Consider the following 18916-nt stretch of genomic DNA (forward strand, 5'->3'; position numbering starts at 1 on the left):
TGCTTTAGAAATGCTTTTGCTTGATTATTCCTTTTTTTTTTTTCCTTCTATCTAAAGGGTATTTGGGTTGATAGAAGAGCTTAAACATAGAACCAGCAAAACTATTGCTGGCATATGTGACTATTTCAATATGCTGCTTCAAAATACAAGCAATGTACAAGTTATTGACTGCTGCTATTGATCCCAAAGCAGTTACCAAGTACTTGGCATTTTCAGATGCCAGATCCAATTATTGATATAAATTATAATGCAAAAGATGCTGTGCTGAGAGGGGGATTGGCTTTCAGAGAAGGACAGTTTGCAGGAGGAGGGAAGAGGAGCAAGTAGAAAAATTAAAAAAGGCTTCCTGACTGTGGGTAAACAGTAACCACATTTTTTTTTTTTTTTTGCCTGTTGGAGGCCTGGTTTTTAATCACCCCACAAGCAGTTTTCATTTCTGTAGTAAAATTGCTTGTGGTTCTATTTAATTTGTTTCTGCAGGAGCTAGCTTTGGTGAAGATCTCCCAGGAGCTGCCGGGCCTTTTAGCACAGCACGTACAGCCAGTCAATGAGAAACGATTCCCTACATGGGAAAAATTCCTCCAAACATTTCTTACTCAAGGTAAATAAGACTACAAAGTCGCTGGGAAGTGTTAGAAGGAGTAATTATGCCATATTGTCTGCCATATTCTTGTTAGTCTTGGGCCCATTTAAATATTTATCTCCTTTTATTTCTCCATTATGCTTCAAATGTTCATTTACCAATGAATTATAGGCCACTGTTCTGTCATTCATTTGTCCTATCCAAGCTTCTACTCCATATTAATCCTGGATTCTGAATCCATGAGCACCAACTCCTTAATCCTTGGGTGCTGCACCAAAGGCTGTCACATTTGGGGAAAGGTTTTAGGGAATTCCAGCATGTGAGGTAAATGTGAGAATATTTAATATATAGATTTGTTTATGGATTTCTTTATGGAAGAGACAAGGATGAATCAAAGCTTTGAAGGTATTTTTCTTTTTAAATAATGCCACTTAACACATCTAGTACCAATTTTATTACATAGCAGTTTATCCCAACAAACTGGGTTATGGCATTATATGCAAGGAAAAGGCAAATCCAGAATCACCTTGGGGATTTTCCTGTGGCAAACCATGCTGGAAGTTGTTATTTCCATGCCAAATTCCTCCTGTGGGTGAATGCCACAGGCAGACTCTTAGATAAGACCATTACATGGATGGGAGTCTCCAAGATGAGCTCGCAGCAGGAGTTCCCATCCCCCAAATCCCAACATTGCATTTCCCAGCTGTTCTGGGCTGGTGTTGAGCAGGATTCACTCCTCCCACCCCAGAGCCAGCTGTGGGATTGATCCACTTTGGGAGTGGGAATGAAAAGCCATCATCAAACTCCTTTCTCCTCCAAGAGATCCACGACTCTGGCTCTGCTGCTCCCCTTGCACTGATTTATTTGCTGTATTTCCAGTTCCCCCCGGAGCTCCCTGCTGTGCACCCTGCAGGGCAGCACTGCTGGGCTGGATCCCAAAGAATTCCTTTCCAATTCCAGGGGGGGTGATCGAAGCCTTCCCGGCCTCGGGCAGCGTCACCAACGTGACGGTGGATCTGCTGATAGAGCCAACGGGGGAGGTGACACTGCTGTCATCTGGGGATCAGCTCCATGCTGAGGGGCCCCTCAGATCTTCAGGCACCACCATCCCACAGCGTTCCGTGGATCCTGAGGTTCTCAAAGCTCTCTGCTTGAAAATTGGGGAGGCCTGTAAATCCAAAGGAGTGCTTGGCTACTTCTCCGTGGACTTTGTGGCTTTCAGCCATCCCCAAACGGGGGAGCAGCAGGTGAGTGGGGCAGGTTTGTTACCTCACCCTGTCTCCCTGAGACTGAGAAATTCCAACTTTCCCATGGAACTCCAAAAAATAGCAGGAGAAAGCTTTGCCCTTTGGAACAAACAATTTCCAAACTGTGGGGCATGTGAGCTGAGGGAAGCACGGGGGTATTCTCACAGCACCAAATGCAGACCTGAGGCATCTCCTTGTTTTTCCCTCTCCTGACATTGTTTTCTTCTGGAATCTTCACTGAGGACCTCAGTGTTTTTAGGATGTTTGACTGTAAAAGGGAACATCCCTGGATTTTAAGGCTGTGGGGATCTGAAGAGCTTTGAAGTTTTTTAGGAACTGACAGCACTGTAAGGGTAGCTGTGGTGAACCAGAGACTCAGAATAACCATGGAATCATGGGATGGTTTGGGTAGGAAGGATCCTTCAAATAATCTCATTCCAACCTCTCATTCTAGCACCTTCCACTATCCCAGGTTTCTCCAAACTCCCTCCAGCCTGGTCTTGGACGCTTGCAGGGGTGCAGGGGCTGCCACAGCTTCTCTGGGCCCCTGTGCCAGGCCCTCACAGCAGTTTGGGAGCTCTGGAAGTCAGATCCCAGTTACATTTGACTCCCAGAGTGGATGTGCACAGGCATTGTAATCAGAATTCTGGGTGAGCCATACTGGATAAGTTCCATGGAAAGTTCTTTAAAAAGATGAAGGGATGACATTGTCACCCACGGAAATCCACGGGAGTTCTGCCAAGTGCTCCACTCAGGCCAGGAGGTCACCAAAATGCAGGAGTGCTTCCTGGATTGTTAAGGTTGTGACATTTCCTGGCACAAACAGAGACACATTAAATCATTTAGTGATTCTTGTGGCTTCTTAGAATTCCTCTCTGTTCCATCTTGGTTTTGTTCCCTTGTTCCCAGCTCATTTTTACCTTAACATTTCCTATGTTTATCAGCATGTGCCACAACTTTAACATTATTTAAGCACAGGTTTTTAAATTTAGCTGGATATGGAGGCAATTAGTGAGGCCATCTGTCTTGGGAGAGAGAGATCACACAAAGGCTTGTGTTCCTGAAAGCACCATTTTTTTTGGCAAACAAGAAATCCTATCAGCCCCTTGGAACATTTGCTCACTCCTTCCACAAGTGTCCCCTTGAATGCAGTAGGTGGGAGGCTCAGATGCATTTCCTGGAAGTACAGGATACTCAGGGATTCTTTGCAAGTGTGTTTTACAGAAAATACTGATCTTTGGAGCACTAGGAGAAAAGGATGGATGAGGAACAGCGTGTGTTGTCACACAGCTCAGGGGGAAGACAGAGCCTTGGCTGCCACGAGATCCAAGGGGCAGGGAAAGCTGGGACTCCACACAATTCCCTGTCTGCCTCAGGAATTTGTTTCCATCTCAGTTTCAGGCACCTGTGCCTTGATCCTGAGGAAAAAGGAGATGGAAAACCTGTTTTCAGTGCCTTTAGGAAGAAGGAGAGGTGCATCATTTGGAGTGAATCCCTTTGAGTGATTCCCACTTTATTTTCCACAATGATCATTCCAAGCAAAGCCTTGGCCTCTCAGAGTGAAATCCTGCCCAGACTGTCAGATCCCAGCTGGGAGCTGTACCCAAATAAATCCACTGGACTAAGTGGGATTATTTTAACACATCGACTTCCTTACATAATAATTTGGAAAAGCAGGATCCTAATCCACCTTTTCCACGGGTCTGATGGCTTTTGCACACCCCAGCCTCTCCCAGCAGTAGAGAGGGAATAATTAATTGGATAAAGTGCTGAGGTTGGACAATTCCCACAGCATCCCAAGGTCTCTCCAGACAGAACATAACACATTTTTATGTCCTATTTTCCAACAAGAGCCACGGTGTTGACATCAACCGTCTCCCAGCATTTTATCCAGCAGGACAGAGGAGTTGCAGAGCCCTAAAATTGGAGTTTTTGGGCGAGCCCCAGCCCATGCCAGCAGCTGCCACGAGATGGCAGCCGGATGAGAGCTGCCAGCGCCGCCCCAATCAATCCTCCTGCAGGTTTGCAAAGCCATAAAAGCCACTCTCTCTCCAACGCCCCATCTGCATTAATATTTTACTAATTGACATTTTTACAGTATCACTCAAGCACTTCTTTAAAACTAGCACGGGTGCTCTTCACGACAATGCAGCCGTCGATAGCAGCAGCAGATAAAACAGCTAAACCAGGGAGAGCCCAGCTGTAATTTAGGAACTCTTTAAGAATTTATGTTTCCTTCCCTTCTCAAGTTTACATTCTAAAGCCGAAGCATTTTTATGGAAGCTGTAAAGAATTCCAGCATAATTGTGACTTTACTCACTGGAGATGTCTTCAGCACAAAGTGCTGGCTCTGAAGCTGTGTGTGCCAGAGGAGAATCCCCTGGAAGCAAATGTTGCCTTGGATAAACAGCCAGCAAGTCTTGCAGGATGTATTTCTAACTCAATTTTTTCCATTGGTGGGATTCTGGAGAGTCCTAATCTGTTCTGGGTTTAGCTTGATCTAAAACCAGTCTTAAATCTATCTAAAATCATAACTACTGCCTCTACCTCTGGACTCTGAAAATCAAATATCAATTCTAGGCTGTTCTGTTCCAGTTTAATTTATGAACATAAATTCTGAAATTCCCCACATTTCAGATGAAAACTCCCTGTGTTCTGCTAATTTGCCATGCAATCCTGTCAGGATTTGACACCTTCAGTTATAAATGTTCACCGTCCCATCCGTGCCCTTTTTGTGTATGCTCAGAAAACGGGGCTGGGCTCAATAACAGATGTTTGTTAATCTGCAGGATTGTACCATTCTTTACTTAAACTTCACCTTTGCACAGGTCATCTCCTAAGAACTCCTGATTTACTGGAGGAGATGATTTATGTGGCCAGACCCCTTGTCCAGGCCCCGTGTTCTCCCATTTCTGTAGCAGCACAAAGGGGATTTAAAGGACATTTTTGTGTTTCCATGGCGAAAGGGAATCCCCTGCTAGGATAAAGCTGGAAAATCTTGTGCCATCTGATCCTCCTTCCTTTCTCCCCCACGTCAGGGATGTTCTGGGACACATCCAGGGCAGGAGGGGACATGGCCACAACCACTCAGAGAGTCCTGAGCCAGGAAAACAATCCTTGGGGGTGATCCCAGCTGGCACCACGGAGTGACCATTTGGCTGCTCTGAGTTCCAACAGGGGTGGTTCAGCCCCAGGCTCAGGGATGAAAGGAGGTGGACAGGTGGCTTCCAGCCATCTTTGCCTTCCTCCTCCTCCTCCTCACACCTTATATTGGAAAATGCAAAATATTACAATGACTTTACCTAAGGAGGACATGAAGCTTAAGGAGGTTTTGGAGCTCTCCTTTGTTACAGCAGGGGAGGGGATGGACACCTTCCTTCATCCCCCTGTAGATCCAAACTCTTCATTTTGTAGGCAGCAGTAGAAATTGGGCTGAGATGATGAAACCACATCCAAAAACGATTTAATCCCCTCTGGATACAAACAGAAACACCCTAAACCATTATTTGGTCACCTCATCATTTCCAGCACAAGGCTGCCTTGCTAGAAGCTTTTTCTGTTCTTCCCTGCTCTTTTCCTTGGGCAAGATGGAGCCATTCCCTGGAGCAGGGGGTCCAGGAGGGCTCTGTCCTTCCCAGAGCAGCTCCTGGGCACATGCCAGCGGGCACTGGAGCCAGCCTGGCACGCTGGGGCTTTGTTTAGATGGTGTGAAATGGATCACACAAGTAATTAATGGGGTTTTATTTCCATCTGAAATGAAAACAATGTCATCTGCTCCTGTGTTAATTGTAGGCACCGACCAGGTGGGATCTGGGGAGTAACTCCTGCCCCACACCTAGTCGGGTTTGAGTGAATCCCTGGGAGTTGGGAATGGATTTATCCACTGCTGATGGCTGCTTAGCTTTGCCAGGCTGCTTTGTTAATGTTTTATCTGCTGGGAAATCCTCAGCCCATTCCCTGCATTTTGCTCTGGGACTCACTTCAGTCACGGGGATGTTTTGGCTTAACCTTTTTTATGGCCCCCTTTCAGCCCAGCTGCCTCCTGCAGCTCTCTTTGTGCTCAGCAAAGCTTCCCGGTGTGGCTTTTGAGGTCAGGTGCAATATCAAGGTCTGGGTTAAAAGCAAACACTTCACTTGGAGCCAGTGAACAGCCCTCAGATATCCAAGATTTTCAGTCCCTGGTTCCCTCACGCAGCTCTGCCCCTTCTTTCTGAGGGCAACGTTTTCATTGACAGTGTAAAACCCAGCTCAGACAAGATCTAGGGCATATTGACACAGATTTGTTGATAATATTTATCAAAATTAATGGATCACTCCCACAATGTGAATAGTTTATAATTATTATTTGGCTCATTGAAAAGGTTGGCACACACTGGAAAAGGAGACATGGACAGCAAAGTTCTTCCTGTCTTGCTGAAGTGATGATAAACAATAAATTATTGAAGAAAATTAAGTATTATAATTGGGGAACAGTCCCCTATTACTAAGTAAAGCCAGCCATTAGCATCCAATTTGCATTTTAGACCGTGCAGCAGGAAATATTTAAGCTGACAAATAGGATATTTAATACAGCAACAGATACTTGGCAGTTAGACATTAACAACTGTTACTGGGGTGATTTATTCCCCATTATCCAAAGGGCATTACTCTGTGCATATGATTCTGAAATTAACTCCAGTTTTCCAAGAGGCCTTGGCTGCCTGACCCCTTAATATCCTTATAATGAGTCCATTTACCATTCCAGGGCTGAGGCAAGTTGTTCACTGGGAGATTTGTTTTAAGGGGTCCTCTGTAGGGCAGCTCTTGGTGTGTGGGAACATTTCTCACAGGCAGGGTAGGCACAGGGAATTTTTTTAAGTGGGAAAAACTCCTGGGAAAGCCAAGCTCTGGTTATTGGGGTGGAGGAGCCACGCAGAAGCAATCCATGGTGCTTCCCTCAGCCTCCCTGAAAGATTATTTCTGAAGTTACAGAAGAGTTGTGGTTGTTCCTGTTTGGAAGTGGTTTGTGGAGTCACAGATCCCAGAGTGGTTTGGGTGGGAAAGGGACCCTAAAACCCATCCAGTGCCACCTCCTGCCATGGCAAGGACACTTTCCACTGTCCCAGGGTGCTCCCAGCCCTCTCCAACCTGGCCTTGAACATTCCAGGGATCCAGGGGCAGCCCCAGCTGCTCTGGGCACCTGTGCCAGGGCCTGCCACCCTCCCAGCCAGCAATTCCTTCCTCACATCTTCATCACTGCCAACCCTGCCCCGGCACCAGGGAGCCAAAAGCAGGAGTGCCAACACAGAGGGCAAAACCAGGCAGAGATATTCCTTTACAATTGCTGCATTTCACTCTCCTTGTTGTTCTTTTTAATTTATTTGAATGCACCTCTTTGGTTTTTGATTAGGTGTGGGCAACAGACCTTGACCTTTGCTACAGTGACCAGCTGGCCCTGAGTCAGCTCCTGGTGTACCTGACAGATGGAAATCTGGATTGTGGCTCCAGCATCCTGCAAGCACCTCTGGGAGCAGAGGAAAGCAAAAGCCAGCGGGTTCAGCAGCGCCAGGGGACAAAACCTGTAAGCAGTGGTGTGTTCCCAAATAGAATCGTTCATGGAACCATTGCCACTTCATGTTCTGTTCTAGAGGAGCTGAATCTGCTCCCTTCAGGTTTGAAACTGCTGCTCTTGGATTTTACCAGGTAATCATGGATTTTACCAGGCAATAACAGCACAGTAGGAGTTACAGTGGAGCAGTCTCATCCCTGCAAGTGCCCAAGGCCAGGCTGGACGGGGCTTGGAGCACCCTGGGATGTCCCAGGTGTCCCTGCCCATGGCAGGGAGTGGAATGAGATCAGCTTTAAGGTCCCTTCCCACCCAAATATTCTGGAAAATGGGAAGAAAGGTCTTTAGAAAAGTCAGCACAAGAAGTGTCTGTCTGTGTACATACACGTATGGATAGCAAACAAAACCTCTGCCACATTTTGACAGAAGATTCACAGCTCCCTTTTTTCCATCCATAGAGGAGGGAATGTATCACCATTCCAAAAATGTCATGGAGCTGTAATTTAGAGGTTAACGAGCTCTTGATCCATTGTTCTCGTCAAGCAACCACTTTTAGTTGGAGAAAAGTAAATTAGATCTGATTAGTCCCAGTAGTCCAAGTTTTAGAAATGCAAAGTAATCAAGTAGCAAATTTTTTTTTTTAAATTAAAATTCTGTCAGAATTAACATAAATTGTTACTATATGCTTTATTTTTAATTCTTTCTGTATTTCTGAGATTTTTATCTCCTGAAGAGTTAACTACAAGACTGCAGTCTCTCAGGAAAAGAGAAAAAGAAACAAACCAAAAGACAAATGTTTTTACTGCACATGATCTGTAATGAATGATTAAGTAAAACACTTTGTGTAAAATTATGATGTTAATAATGATTCTGTCCCTTTTAATTTATTAGATATTCTCCATGCTGGTAGGGCTGATTTTGATAAAACGGAGCAGCCCCGCAGTTTGTGCGAGGATTTTATTTTTAGAACTCATTCTAGAAAGAACAAATTTCCTAGATACTGCTGCTCCTGTAATTATGTACAAAACCAATCACTCATTATAGTTAGGATACATTATCTTCTAGACAGATGAGGCTAAATAAGCAACACATTAATAATTCATCCTGCAGTTCATTATGCATGTGTATGCATGCTTTGTAGCTGAAATAAGCACCTCATCAACCTGATGCCAACCCTTAAACAATAGTTCTGTGTTATTGCAGCCACATTCAAGTTTACGCTTGTTAAACTGCTGCTTGGATTATTTTATCAAGCATTCATTTATTTGTGGTCCCCTACTGCAGAGAAACAGATTTTGGAAGCTCCTTTTTTAAGTTAATGACTTGAGCAATGGGTGTTATTAATTCTCAGAATATTATAAACATGATTAATTTTCAGGCAGAGATGTATTAGATCAGGATTTCAGCTATGTCAACTTAAATGAGTCAATGTCAAAACAAATATCATTTTAGGGAAAATACTGTGAATTACAGGCTTTGATGTGCTGTGTCCCTGCTCCCAGGGACATTAAAAATGACACCAGGAGAGCCCTGGTTTAGAGCAGCTCTGCTCAGAGCTCCTCAAAGCAACATCTCTGTTCTTCTGGCACTGGTGAGAGTTTAAACTTGATGCAGCACTGACTTTTATCCAAGGGGGAGACAGGGCAGGGGCAGTGGGAATAAATATTGGGAATAAATTCCCCCCTGGGAGGGTGGGCAGCCCTGGCACAGGTGCCCAAAGGAGCTGTGGCTGCCCCTGGGTCCCTGGAATGTCCAAGGCCAGTTGTCTCACAGGGCTCAGTGACCACTGAAGCTGTGCAAACACCAAAATGTGGTTCATAAAGAGCAATTCTGTGGATCTGATCTATCAAACAGGGGTTTGTGGAAATGTCTGTGTCCAGCAGAGCCTGTGAGGAGCAGGGGTTCCTCCGAATGGAGCCTTGCTCCACACTGAGTTCACTGGCAAAAAGTCATTTCTGGAATCACAGAATCCTAGCATGGTTTGGGTTGGGAGGGACCTTTAAGCTCACCCAGTGCCACCCCTGCCATGGCAGGGACACCTCCCACTGCCCCAGGCTGCTCCAAGCCCTGTCCAACCTGACCTTGGGCACTGCCAGGGATCCAGGGGCAGCCCCAGCTTCTCTGGAAAATCCATTCTGGAAAACCAGGGCCTCCCCACCCTCACAGGGAACACTTTTTCCCCAATATCCCACCTAGTCCCACCTTCAATCAGTTTGAAGCCATTTCTTGTCCTGTCCCTCCATCCCTTATGAAAATCAGTCAGTCATTTAGCATTTAGCTGTTTGGTTCTGGTATGAACTGGTGTGAAAATCAGGAATCCTGGATGAAAAGCCAATATTTAGCATTTAGCTGTTAGGTTCTGGTATGAAGTGTGTGACACTGAGAAATCCTGGGTGAAAAGTCAGTAATTTAGGATTTAGCTGTTGGGTTCTGGTATGAAGTGGGTGACACTGAGCAATCCTGGATGAAAAGTTAGTAATTTAGGATTTAGCTGTTGGGTTCTGGTATGAAGTGGGTGACACTGAGAAATCCTGGGTGAAAAGTCAGTAATTTAGGATTTAGCTGTTGGGTTCTGGTATGAAGTGTGTGACACTGAGAAATCCTGGGTGAAAAGTCAGTAATTTAGGATTTAGCTGTTGGGTTCTGGTATGAACTGGTGTGAAAATCAGGAATCCTGGATGAAAAGCCAATATTTAGCATTTAGCTGTTAGGTTCTGGTATGAAGTGTGTGACAATGAGAAATCCTGGGTGAAAAGTCAGTAATTTAGGATTTAGCTGTTGGGTTCTGGTATGAAGTGGGTGACACTGAGCAATCCTGGGTGAAAAGTCAGTAATTTAGGATTTAGCTGTTGGGTTCTGGTATGAAGTGGGTGACACTGAGAAATCCTGGGTGAAAAGTCAGTAATTTAGGATTTAGCTGTTGGGTTCTGGTATGAAGTGGGTGACACTGAGAAACCCTGGGTGAAAAGTCAGTAATTTAGGGTTTAGCTGTTGGGTTCTGGTATGAAGTGGGTGACACTGAGCAATCCTGGGTTGTTCTCTGCAGCCTGCCCCCAGCAGCCCCTGGTGTGCCGTGGCCAGCAGCCAGCTGAGGCATTCCAACCTCTCAGGGATCTCCTACAACCTCCTCCTCCACATCTGCAAAGCTCGTGGGATTGGATTTGACCTCCAGGTATGAAAAGGAAAGATGAGGAAATGTGATATTCATTCTGCAGAATTGTTGTTTGTAAAGTCTTTTGATAAAACCACTTCTAGCAATGTAAATCATAAATCATGGAATTGTTAGGGTTGAAAAAGACTTCTAACATCACCCAACCATCAACCCACCACCCCCATGTTCACCACTAAACCACATCCTCAAGGGCCACATACACCTGGTTTTCTTTCAATTTAAGTGTGTAAGACTTTTAGGGGTTAACCAGCTTCTTGATTAAAATACCTGGGTAAGGAGATAATTTTAAAGATACTTTTGACCATCTCTTACTGCTTTGGAGCCCAAATATTTGCTGTGGAATAAACTCTGCTGCATTTGTTGTATTCTCTACAATAAGTTAGAGCAATAATCTTTTTAAACTGAGCAAGAATTCCTTGCACACAATCCCAAACCAGCCCTCCTTAGTTTGGCTGTGTACTTACTGTAACACATTCATTAAAATTCCCACTCTTTTAGGAATTAATAGAGCCATTTTGTCTTAATTAACAGGAAAAACAGGGAACAGTTTTTGTGCTGTATGAAGACCAGAAGCGACACAGCCTGGGAATGATGTAAGTGTGGAGTGTCCCTAAGTCAGGGTGACAAAGAGCTGGGGACACTCTGGGACACAGATTGGGAATGATGGAAGAGTGGCTGTGCCCAGGTCAGGGTGACAAATACAACCTGGGAATGATGGAAGAGTGACTGTCCCCAGGTCAGGGTGACAAAGAGCTGGGGACACTCTGGGACACAGATTGGGAATGATGGAAGAGTGACTGTCCCTAACCCAGGGTGACAAACACAGACTGGGAATGATGGAAGAGTGACTGTCCCCAAGTCAGGGTGACAAAGAGGTGAGGACACTCTGGACACAGACTGGGAATGATGGAAGAGTGACTGTCCCTAACCCAGGGTGACAAAGAGCTGAGGACACTCTGGACACAGATTGGGAATGATGGAAGTGTGACTGTCCCCAAGTCAGGGTGACAAAGAGCTGGGGACACTCTGGACACAGACTGGGAATGATGGAAGAGTGACTGTCCCTAACCCAGGGTGACAAAGAGGTGAGGACACTCTGGACACAGATTGGGAATGATGGAAGAGTGACTGTCCCCAGGTCAGGGTGACAGAGAGTTGGGGACACCCTGGGTGTGCAGGGAGTGACAAAGGCCAGGGAGGGAATGAGCAGCCTGAACACCTGGCTGTCACCTCCTGCTCACAGAAGTGTCCTGACTTCTCCCAGGCCTGACCTTTGGGGCGATTTTAGGGTGGATTTCAGCATTTCAGTGATGAAAGAAGGCCAGGGCTGTGCTGAGCCCAGGGGCTGGGGGCACTGCAGCCTCAGGAGCTGCTGGCATTCCTTCAGGAGAGCTGCATTCCCTCCAGCAGCAACCTGTCCCATGGATTAACACAGCCTGACTCCTACAGACAGCAGTATTACACACCTGACTTCCAGCAGGCAAAGGAGGGTGAAGTTTAATGCCTTTTTATATTGTTCTTGCCCGAGTTTCCTGCCAAAATAGGGTGTAATAAGTGAGGAGCTGAGGCTTGCTCTCAGCCTGTTCTGTATTCCTTTGATGCTGCAGCTATTTCATTAATGACCTGGATAACAAAACAGCTTCTTCAAGTGCTGGATGTGCCTGCAAGTGTTCCAGAGGGCAGGAATAGAATTCAAAATGATCTCCACAAATTGAAGGCACAATATGAGAAATAGAATTAGGTTTGGTTGGAACCAGGTGGAAGAAATTACATTTAGAGAGCAGTAATGAATATGAGGAGCAAGGAGGTTTTGGGAAGAGGATCTGTGAGTTAAACAATGTCATGATCCTGTGGAAAAAGATAAACAGTGTATCTTGGGAGATGCTGGAAGAAATCCTGCTGTTCTGTGAGAGGGAGGCAATGAAAATGTTTAGAGTTCTGGAGAGCATGACTGACATGGAAAGGCTAAAAAGGAGAGGGAGGGCAGAAATGGGATCTGCTAACCATCTCCCAGCACAGAAAAAGCCTCTGCAGGAAGGGAAAACCTGATTTTCTGGTAGTAGGACAAGAAGAAATAAACTCATCTTGCAACAGAGAGGATTCCTGTTGCCTACCATCACATTTTCAGAGCAATTTCATAGCCTTAACTGGGAAATATTTGCAAAATTGTAGGAATTGGAGCTTATGAAATAACTGATATACCTGAAACATCTCTGAGCATTACCCGTTTTATTCCATCAGAGATTTATGGTTGATTCCAGTGAATGAGGCACATTATTCCTCAGTGCAATTCCCTGTTCCATAAGGTGTGGAGAGTCTGTGTGGACCACTGGGAAACCAAAGCCTCCAAAGCTGCAACAATCCAAGGAATGTTGATCCTGCTGAAATGTCTTTCCCAAATTTTAGGCTGAAGCAAGCTTTTCCCAAGTGATGTGAGTGTTTCAAGTGTTCTGCTGCCTCAGTCCTTCCTCAGCAGTCACCTTTTACTTGGAGCAGCCAAAACCTCTCTGCTTACTTCTGCTAAGTTGATTAATAAAAATTATTTATTACACAAATCCTTTCCGTTGACAAGTTAAAATGGAGCCTCATCTTTCATATCTCCCTGAAGATTTTCACCTTGTGAGATTGAAAATCCTCATTAAATTCCAGCACCAGGCAGGCAGAAATGAGAGGGCGATTGTTTTGGAGCATGCGAAGGGAATCATTGGTAAACTCATTTGTTTGGATATCATTAACAGAACAATCGGAGAGGATCTCCAGGGGGTCCTCCTGACCTTTGCTCGCAATCTCTTCATCATCCATCAAGAAATATCAGCACCTAATATGCAAGGCGAGACCAATTTTAAGGTGAGGTGTTAATTAACTAACGATCCTGGTTAATTTCTGTACAAGGCCTGCAAATACCTCATGCTGGATCATAAACAAGTGCTAAACCATTCCTGTTTTATCACTGGCTGTGTGTGGTTTACAGTGTCTGGGTCAGTGCAGTGGGTCTCCCAGGGAGCCCGTTAGTTAAATTTAAGTTTGAAACTTTTGCTTTGAAAAGAGACATCCTTGAGCGTGAAATTATTTGTGATCTAATGCTCCTGAGTGTCCTTTGGAAGAGCAAAGGAGCTGTTGGCACTGCCTCACACAGTTCTGTCACAATTGCCTGCTTTATTTTAAAGGGACACCCTCAAGGTAAGAATCTTAAATTAGAAACAAATCTCTCCGTTGATAATAACTGCTTGGATTATTAACACTCTTATCTTCTAAGCAGGCAGCCACTAATCCATTCCTTCCCATCCCTCACCCCAGCTCCCATCTCCCAAGTGGATTTGGTTCCCAGTTTTCTCTGCTGTTGGAAGGTGCCCATCCCTGGATGCTCCAGAGGGGGAGGACAAAGCCCGGGGCTCACGCTGGGAGGTTCCCCCACCTTGCAGCCAGAAGCAGCAAAGCAATCCTCAGCCCAGCCCAGCCCTGGCACAAACCCTGCTAAAAAGCTGCTTCATGCTTCCACAGAACTGCTCAGCTGCATCACCTTTAACTTCATAAAAACTTTTCCAAGATCCTCTGTGTGTTTTGTGAAAGCTGAAGGGGAACACTCTGGTAGATTTGTATCTTCAGTCATGTCACATAATTGATAGCAGATTCTTTCTACCCTGACTGGATTTTCCACTAGAGTGTGAAATGACAGATTTTGGGGAAAACATAATTAAATTTCAACATGTTACAGAATAAACAACAACAACAACAAAAAAAAAATTCCCATTTTTCAATATGAGGGAATGAAAAGCAACCACTGAGGAAAAATAAAAAAGAGAACTTTTCTCCATTGTGCATGAACATATGTGAAATAAAACACCTGTTAGTTAATTAGGAGTACAAATTGTATTTTTATTTACCTGGGATTTGTACATATTTACTAATAATTCCCCCAAGTGTCTCCAAAGTAATATTAAATTTAATTGGTGCATCCTGTCCCATGTAACCCTGTTACCTCTTCCAGGCAGGCACTGCCAGCTGTGCACCCTGGCTGCTGGATTCCATTATAATGCCCATTAAATAACTTGTATTCCTGGAATCTGTTACAGATGGCAATTCGAGATATTGAAGCAATTCTAGGAGCTGCAGCAGAAAACAAACTGAGACTGGAAGAAGAGCAACCTTGGGAAGCAGATGCTCTGAAAGAATAGTTAACAGAAAATGTTCAAGTGCCTCATTCCTTATGCTTCTGGAATTGCTTCCTCATCTGTAAGAACAGGTTTGGTTTTCTTTCTGAGCTGGTGTGTGAAATGCCATTAACTGAGACAGAAAATCTCTGTGCTTCCTGCCTGTGGCATTGGGAACATCCCACCTTTCTTGCTGGAAAGCACAGGATCATCCTAATGTTCCTCATGTCCCTGTTGTCATTCCTGAAGTTCAGCATGTGGGTTAAAAATCATATTAATGGGGTCGTGCTGCCTTTGTCACTGACTCAGAGCACTGAAAACAGCCCAAATTCCCCTTCCAACAGGCTGAAATAGCACTGAAAGGAAAGAAGCCCAGGCTTGGACCTGCTTGAGAGTCCAGAGGCCACCAGGATGAGCAGGGGGATGGAGCAGCTCTGCTGGGAGGAAAGGGTTGGACTCGATGATCTTGAAGGTCTCTTCCAACCTGTGAAAGGCTGGGATTGTTCTGGACAGGAGAAGCTTTGGGGGGAGCTCAGTGTGGCCCTGAAGGGCTGCAGGAAAGATGGACAGAGACAGCTCAGCACCCAGGGTGCCAGGACAAGGGGCAATGGCTTCAAACTGGAGGAGATCGGGGTTAGTTGGGAAATTAGGAAGGAATTCTTCCCTGGCAGGGTGGCAGCACTGGCACAGGGTGCCCAGAGCAGCTGGGGCTGCCCCTGGATCCCTGGGAGTGCCCAAGGCCAGGCTGGACAGGGCTGGGAGCAGCCTGGGATGGTGGAAGTTGTCTCTGCCCATGGCAGGGGAGTTGGATCTGGATGATTTTTAAGGTCCCTTCCAACCCAAACTGTCCCATGGTTCTTTTGCCTATAAATGCTTTAATTAAAACCCCACTTCATCAGTAATCCCAGCAACCCACATTCCTCTGCAGAACCATCTCTATTGTTATGCTGCTTCTCTATTACCTAAAGACTCTTGCAGCAGCTCTTTTGTGGGCATTTTCAAATTATCAAAAAGAACAGTGATAGCACTAATTCATCAATAGAATTCTCCTTGCACTATGATTCCCAGAATTCCATGACTTCTGCAGGTCTGTCCATCTGTATTTTGGACACTGGTGACCCTTTTGGTCACAACTGCTGCTGTTAAAAGAGTAACATTATATTTGTAAAATTATCCATCAAATCTTTAATATCCCAACAGACAACACATTCCACATTTTACTAAGGAAGAGCAGATCTCATTGCATGGAGACTGTTATCCTAGGAGTGGCAAGTATCCTTGGGATTACTTCCCAAAAAGCTCAGGCAAAAAACCAATTTTAACACAAATACTAAACAAGACCAAGCAGTTGCACAAGATCAGCACCCAGTTTTTCTGGTAGCAAACCTTTGATCCCTCAGCATGAGACATTATTTTCTGTGGAGTTTTTTCCCCTTCTACTTTGGTCACAGAATTAATTCATTGCAGATGCAAACATTTGCATAAACGCTGGTTACTTCTTCAAATAAAATCCACAGGAGTGTTTTTAATTCCTGGGTTTATTGCTGTTTTACATCAATGTTTGGATAGCCCAGAGCCCACAGAGACTTTGCCAAGGTGGAATTTAGCTGCACTGGAGCTGGTTTGCAAAGGGTTAAGGAAAAGGAAGCCTTGATCCAAGCCAGAACAACATAAGGTCTGAGAGGCTCATTAGTTCACTGGCACTTGATAGACTGCAGTGTCCTGGGAGGAAATGAAACCTGCACTTCCTTCTGCCTTTGTTCTGCCCTGACAAAAGAAAACTGTACCTGTTTTTGCAGGAAACAAGTGACCTGAAAGTTCCCGTGGTGAGAGAGATTTCTCAGCGTGTGCTAAGTGTGAAATGTATTTTGAGGAGGGGGGAAAAAAAAGTTTTTAATTACTACTAACACTTCTGAGCCTTGAGCTGATGGAAGGATTGAAAACTGCTTTGCAGTCTCTCACATTCAGCTCCCATGCTGCTGGTGCCAAAAAATGTAAAAATGTGGTTTTTTTAGCAGTGCTGCAGATTTAAAGTGAAATTATAATATTGTTAAAAAGTCAGGAGTATAATTCGGTTCCCACTACTGGATTATTTATTCCCACTCATTAAAAGAGTAATGAAGTCGTTGAACTGTAGATTCAGAATTTCAGAATGTGAGCTGGATGGGAAGAAAACAGAACAAGTGTGAAGCAAAAGATTAAAGGTGGCCCAGGTGTGGTTTCTCATCAGAAACTGCCCCCAAAAAAAAGGCAGATTTGGGCAAAATCTGGAGCTGGCTCCTCAGCTGCAGGGAGTGGAGGAATGCTCGTGGAAGCAGGTGAGGGCCAGCAGGTTTGGCAGCACCTGCAGAGGATGCAGACAATGAAAATAAAGGATTTGTGCTCCCCAGGAGTCAGAGCTGGAAATGGAGATGTTTGTTTAACTGGCAGCACTTGGTGGATTTTGTTTCAGCAAGAATTCAGTGCAGCACAGACCAGGTCATTCTCCTGAAAGAGCTACCTGGAGCTGATGGTACTGGAAACTGGGTCTCCTGTTTTAGGTAGTTGGGTTTAAAGCCCTGGATAAAAGAAATAAAAAAAGCTTTTAGCCCACATTTCCACATTTAGAATGACAACTCTGAGCACAGAGAAAAAAAAAAAAAAAAAAAAAAAAAAAAAAAAAAAGGCAGTTTATCAACACAACCACTTCCAGATGTCTTCTGAAATGAAATGTTCACCCTCCCTCTTTCCTGGAAGATCTCCAGTACCTCAAGATCAGGGGAATTTACCACCTTCTGTCTAGGTTAAGGTAACAAATCCCTGGATTTTTAAGGCTATCCTTAAAAATTCATATCAAATCCATTTAACAGTGGGTTACTGTAGCTCTGAGGCACCCCTGTTACATTGTACAAATCCCTATGAATTTCATTTTAGATTCCAGATTTTTATATTAATGAAGAACAAAAGATTAAGAACTACAATCATTGACAGCCTTCATTAATGTAATTAATGAAATACAACAGCATTGTATCACTTTAAAGGTTCAATACTTCATTTCAACCCTTCAGCACAGTACCAGATTTCAACTTTTCTACCCTCAGCCACTATTACCACTACTGAAGAAATATATTAAAGCTAAACTATATGCTCTATTAATTATAGGGAGGTGAACTTGAAGGGGAAATTTGTTGCTGGTGATGATTAATAATTACTTGTTCTACACACATGTAGTACAGTAAATAAACAGGGCCTGTTGTTGGGTAGTAATTGATTAATTAGCATGTTCATAGTGGATAGCTCAATGGTCTAAGATTGCTGAGTTTGAGATATCGCTTGCAATTATTGAAAGAAAAAAAATCTGTTTCCATTTCTCAGTTTTCTGGACTTTTCCCTCCCTCTCAAACAGAATGTTAAATGATTCAAAACCTTAGCTTTTACTTAGAAAAATGGAATATAGGCTTTGATTTTCAATTACGTCTTTGAAGGGGTCTGAAATGAAGGTTTTTAGGGAGCTCTGCTGGGTAAAGCCAGTGCAGGTGGACGCACTGCTGAGCCCAGGTGAACCTGGCTGCTGCTGCAGGTGCTCCCTCAGCACGTCAGCGTCAACAAAACCTTTCTAAAAATGGGACTGTCCATTTTTTGGAGATGCTCCCACTCCATGCAGGGCTCGGGGCGACCCACGCCCTCAGCATGGGCAGCTCCAGCATGGTCTTGGTGTGGCTGTCATGGAATCCCAGGATCCCTGAGCTTGGAAAAGCCCTCCAAGGTCACCGAGTGCCCAGCTTGGCACCAGCCCAGAGCCCTGAGTGCCACCTCCAGGGATGGGGACTCCAAACCTCCCTGGGCAGCCCTTTCCGTGCAGAAATTCCTGCAGCTGTCCAACCTGAGCCTCCCCTGGTGCAGCTTTAGATGATGTCCTCCTCCTGTCCCTGTTCCTGGAACAGATCCTGACCCACCGGCTGTCCCCTCCTGTCAGGAGCTGTGCAGAGCCACAGGGTCCCCCTGAGCCTCCTTTTCTCCAGGCTCAGCCCCTTCCCAGCTCCCTCAGGAATTCTCCAGCCCTTTCCCAGCCCCATTCCCTTCCCTGGACACGCTCCAGCCCCTCAGTGTCCTTCCCGAACCGAGGGGCCCAGAGCTGGCGGTGATTCCCGTTCCATTCCCGTTCCTCTGTCCTGCTCCATTCCCAGGGCCATTCTCATTCCCATGTCCTGCTCCATTCCCGGGGCCATTCCCGTTCCA

At 45.0% G+C, this 18916-nt stretch overlaps 1 protein-coding gene across 20 annotated transcripts in view; it reads left to right on the top strand.

Annotated features, from left to right (window-relative positions):
* IQCH (IQ motif containing H) overlaps positions 1-17313 on the top strand; it is a 69258-nt gene extending 51945 nt beyond the window's left edge. For 14 of the 20 annotated variants that reach the window (XM_085589011.1, XM_085589012.1, XM_085589015.1 and 11 more), the window contains 7 exons: positions 481-601; positions 1544-1830; positions 7220-7390; positions 10422-10547; positions 11079-11140; positions 13286-13394; positions 14621-17313. In XM_085589011.1, the coding sequence (XP_085445137.1) occupies positions 481-601; positions 1544-1830; positions 7220-7390; positions 10422-10547; positions 11079-11140; positions 13286-13394; positions 14621-14722 (978 nt within the window). In that variant the 3' untranslated portion in view covers positions 14723-17313. Of the gene's footprint in view, positions 1-480; positions 602-1543; positions 1831-7219; positions 7513-10421; positions 10549-11078; positions 11141-12788; positions 12980-13285; positions 13395-14620 lie in introns of those variants that run through there. The other 6 variants (XR_014957715.1, XR_014957716.1, XR_014957717.1 and 3 more) reach the window with 6 other exon arrangements.
* The last annotated feature ends 1603 nt before the right edge of the window (positions 17314-18916 follow it).

Source organism: Lonchura striata, chromosome 10 (assembly GCF_050655825.1).
Source record: "Lonchura striata isolate lonStrDom1 chromosome 10, ASM5065582v1, whole genome shotgun sequence".
Classification (NCBI taxonomy): Eukaryota; Metazoa; Chordata; class Aves; order Passeriformes; family Estrildidae; genus Lonchura; species Lonchura striata.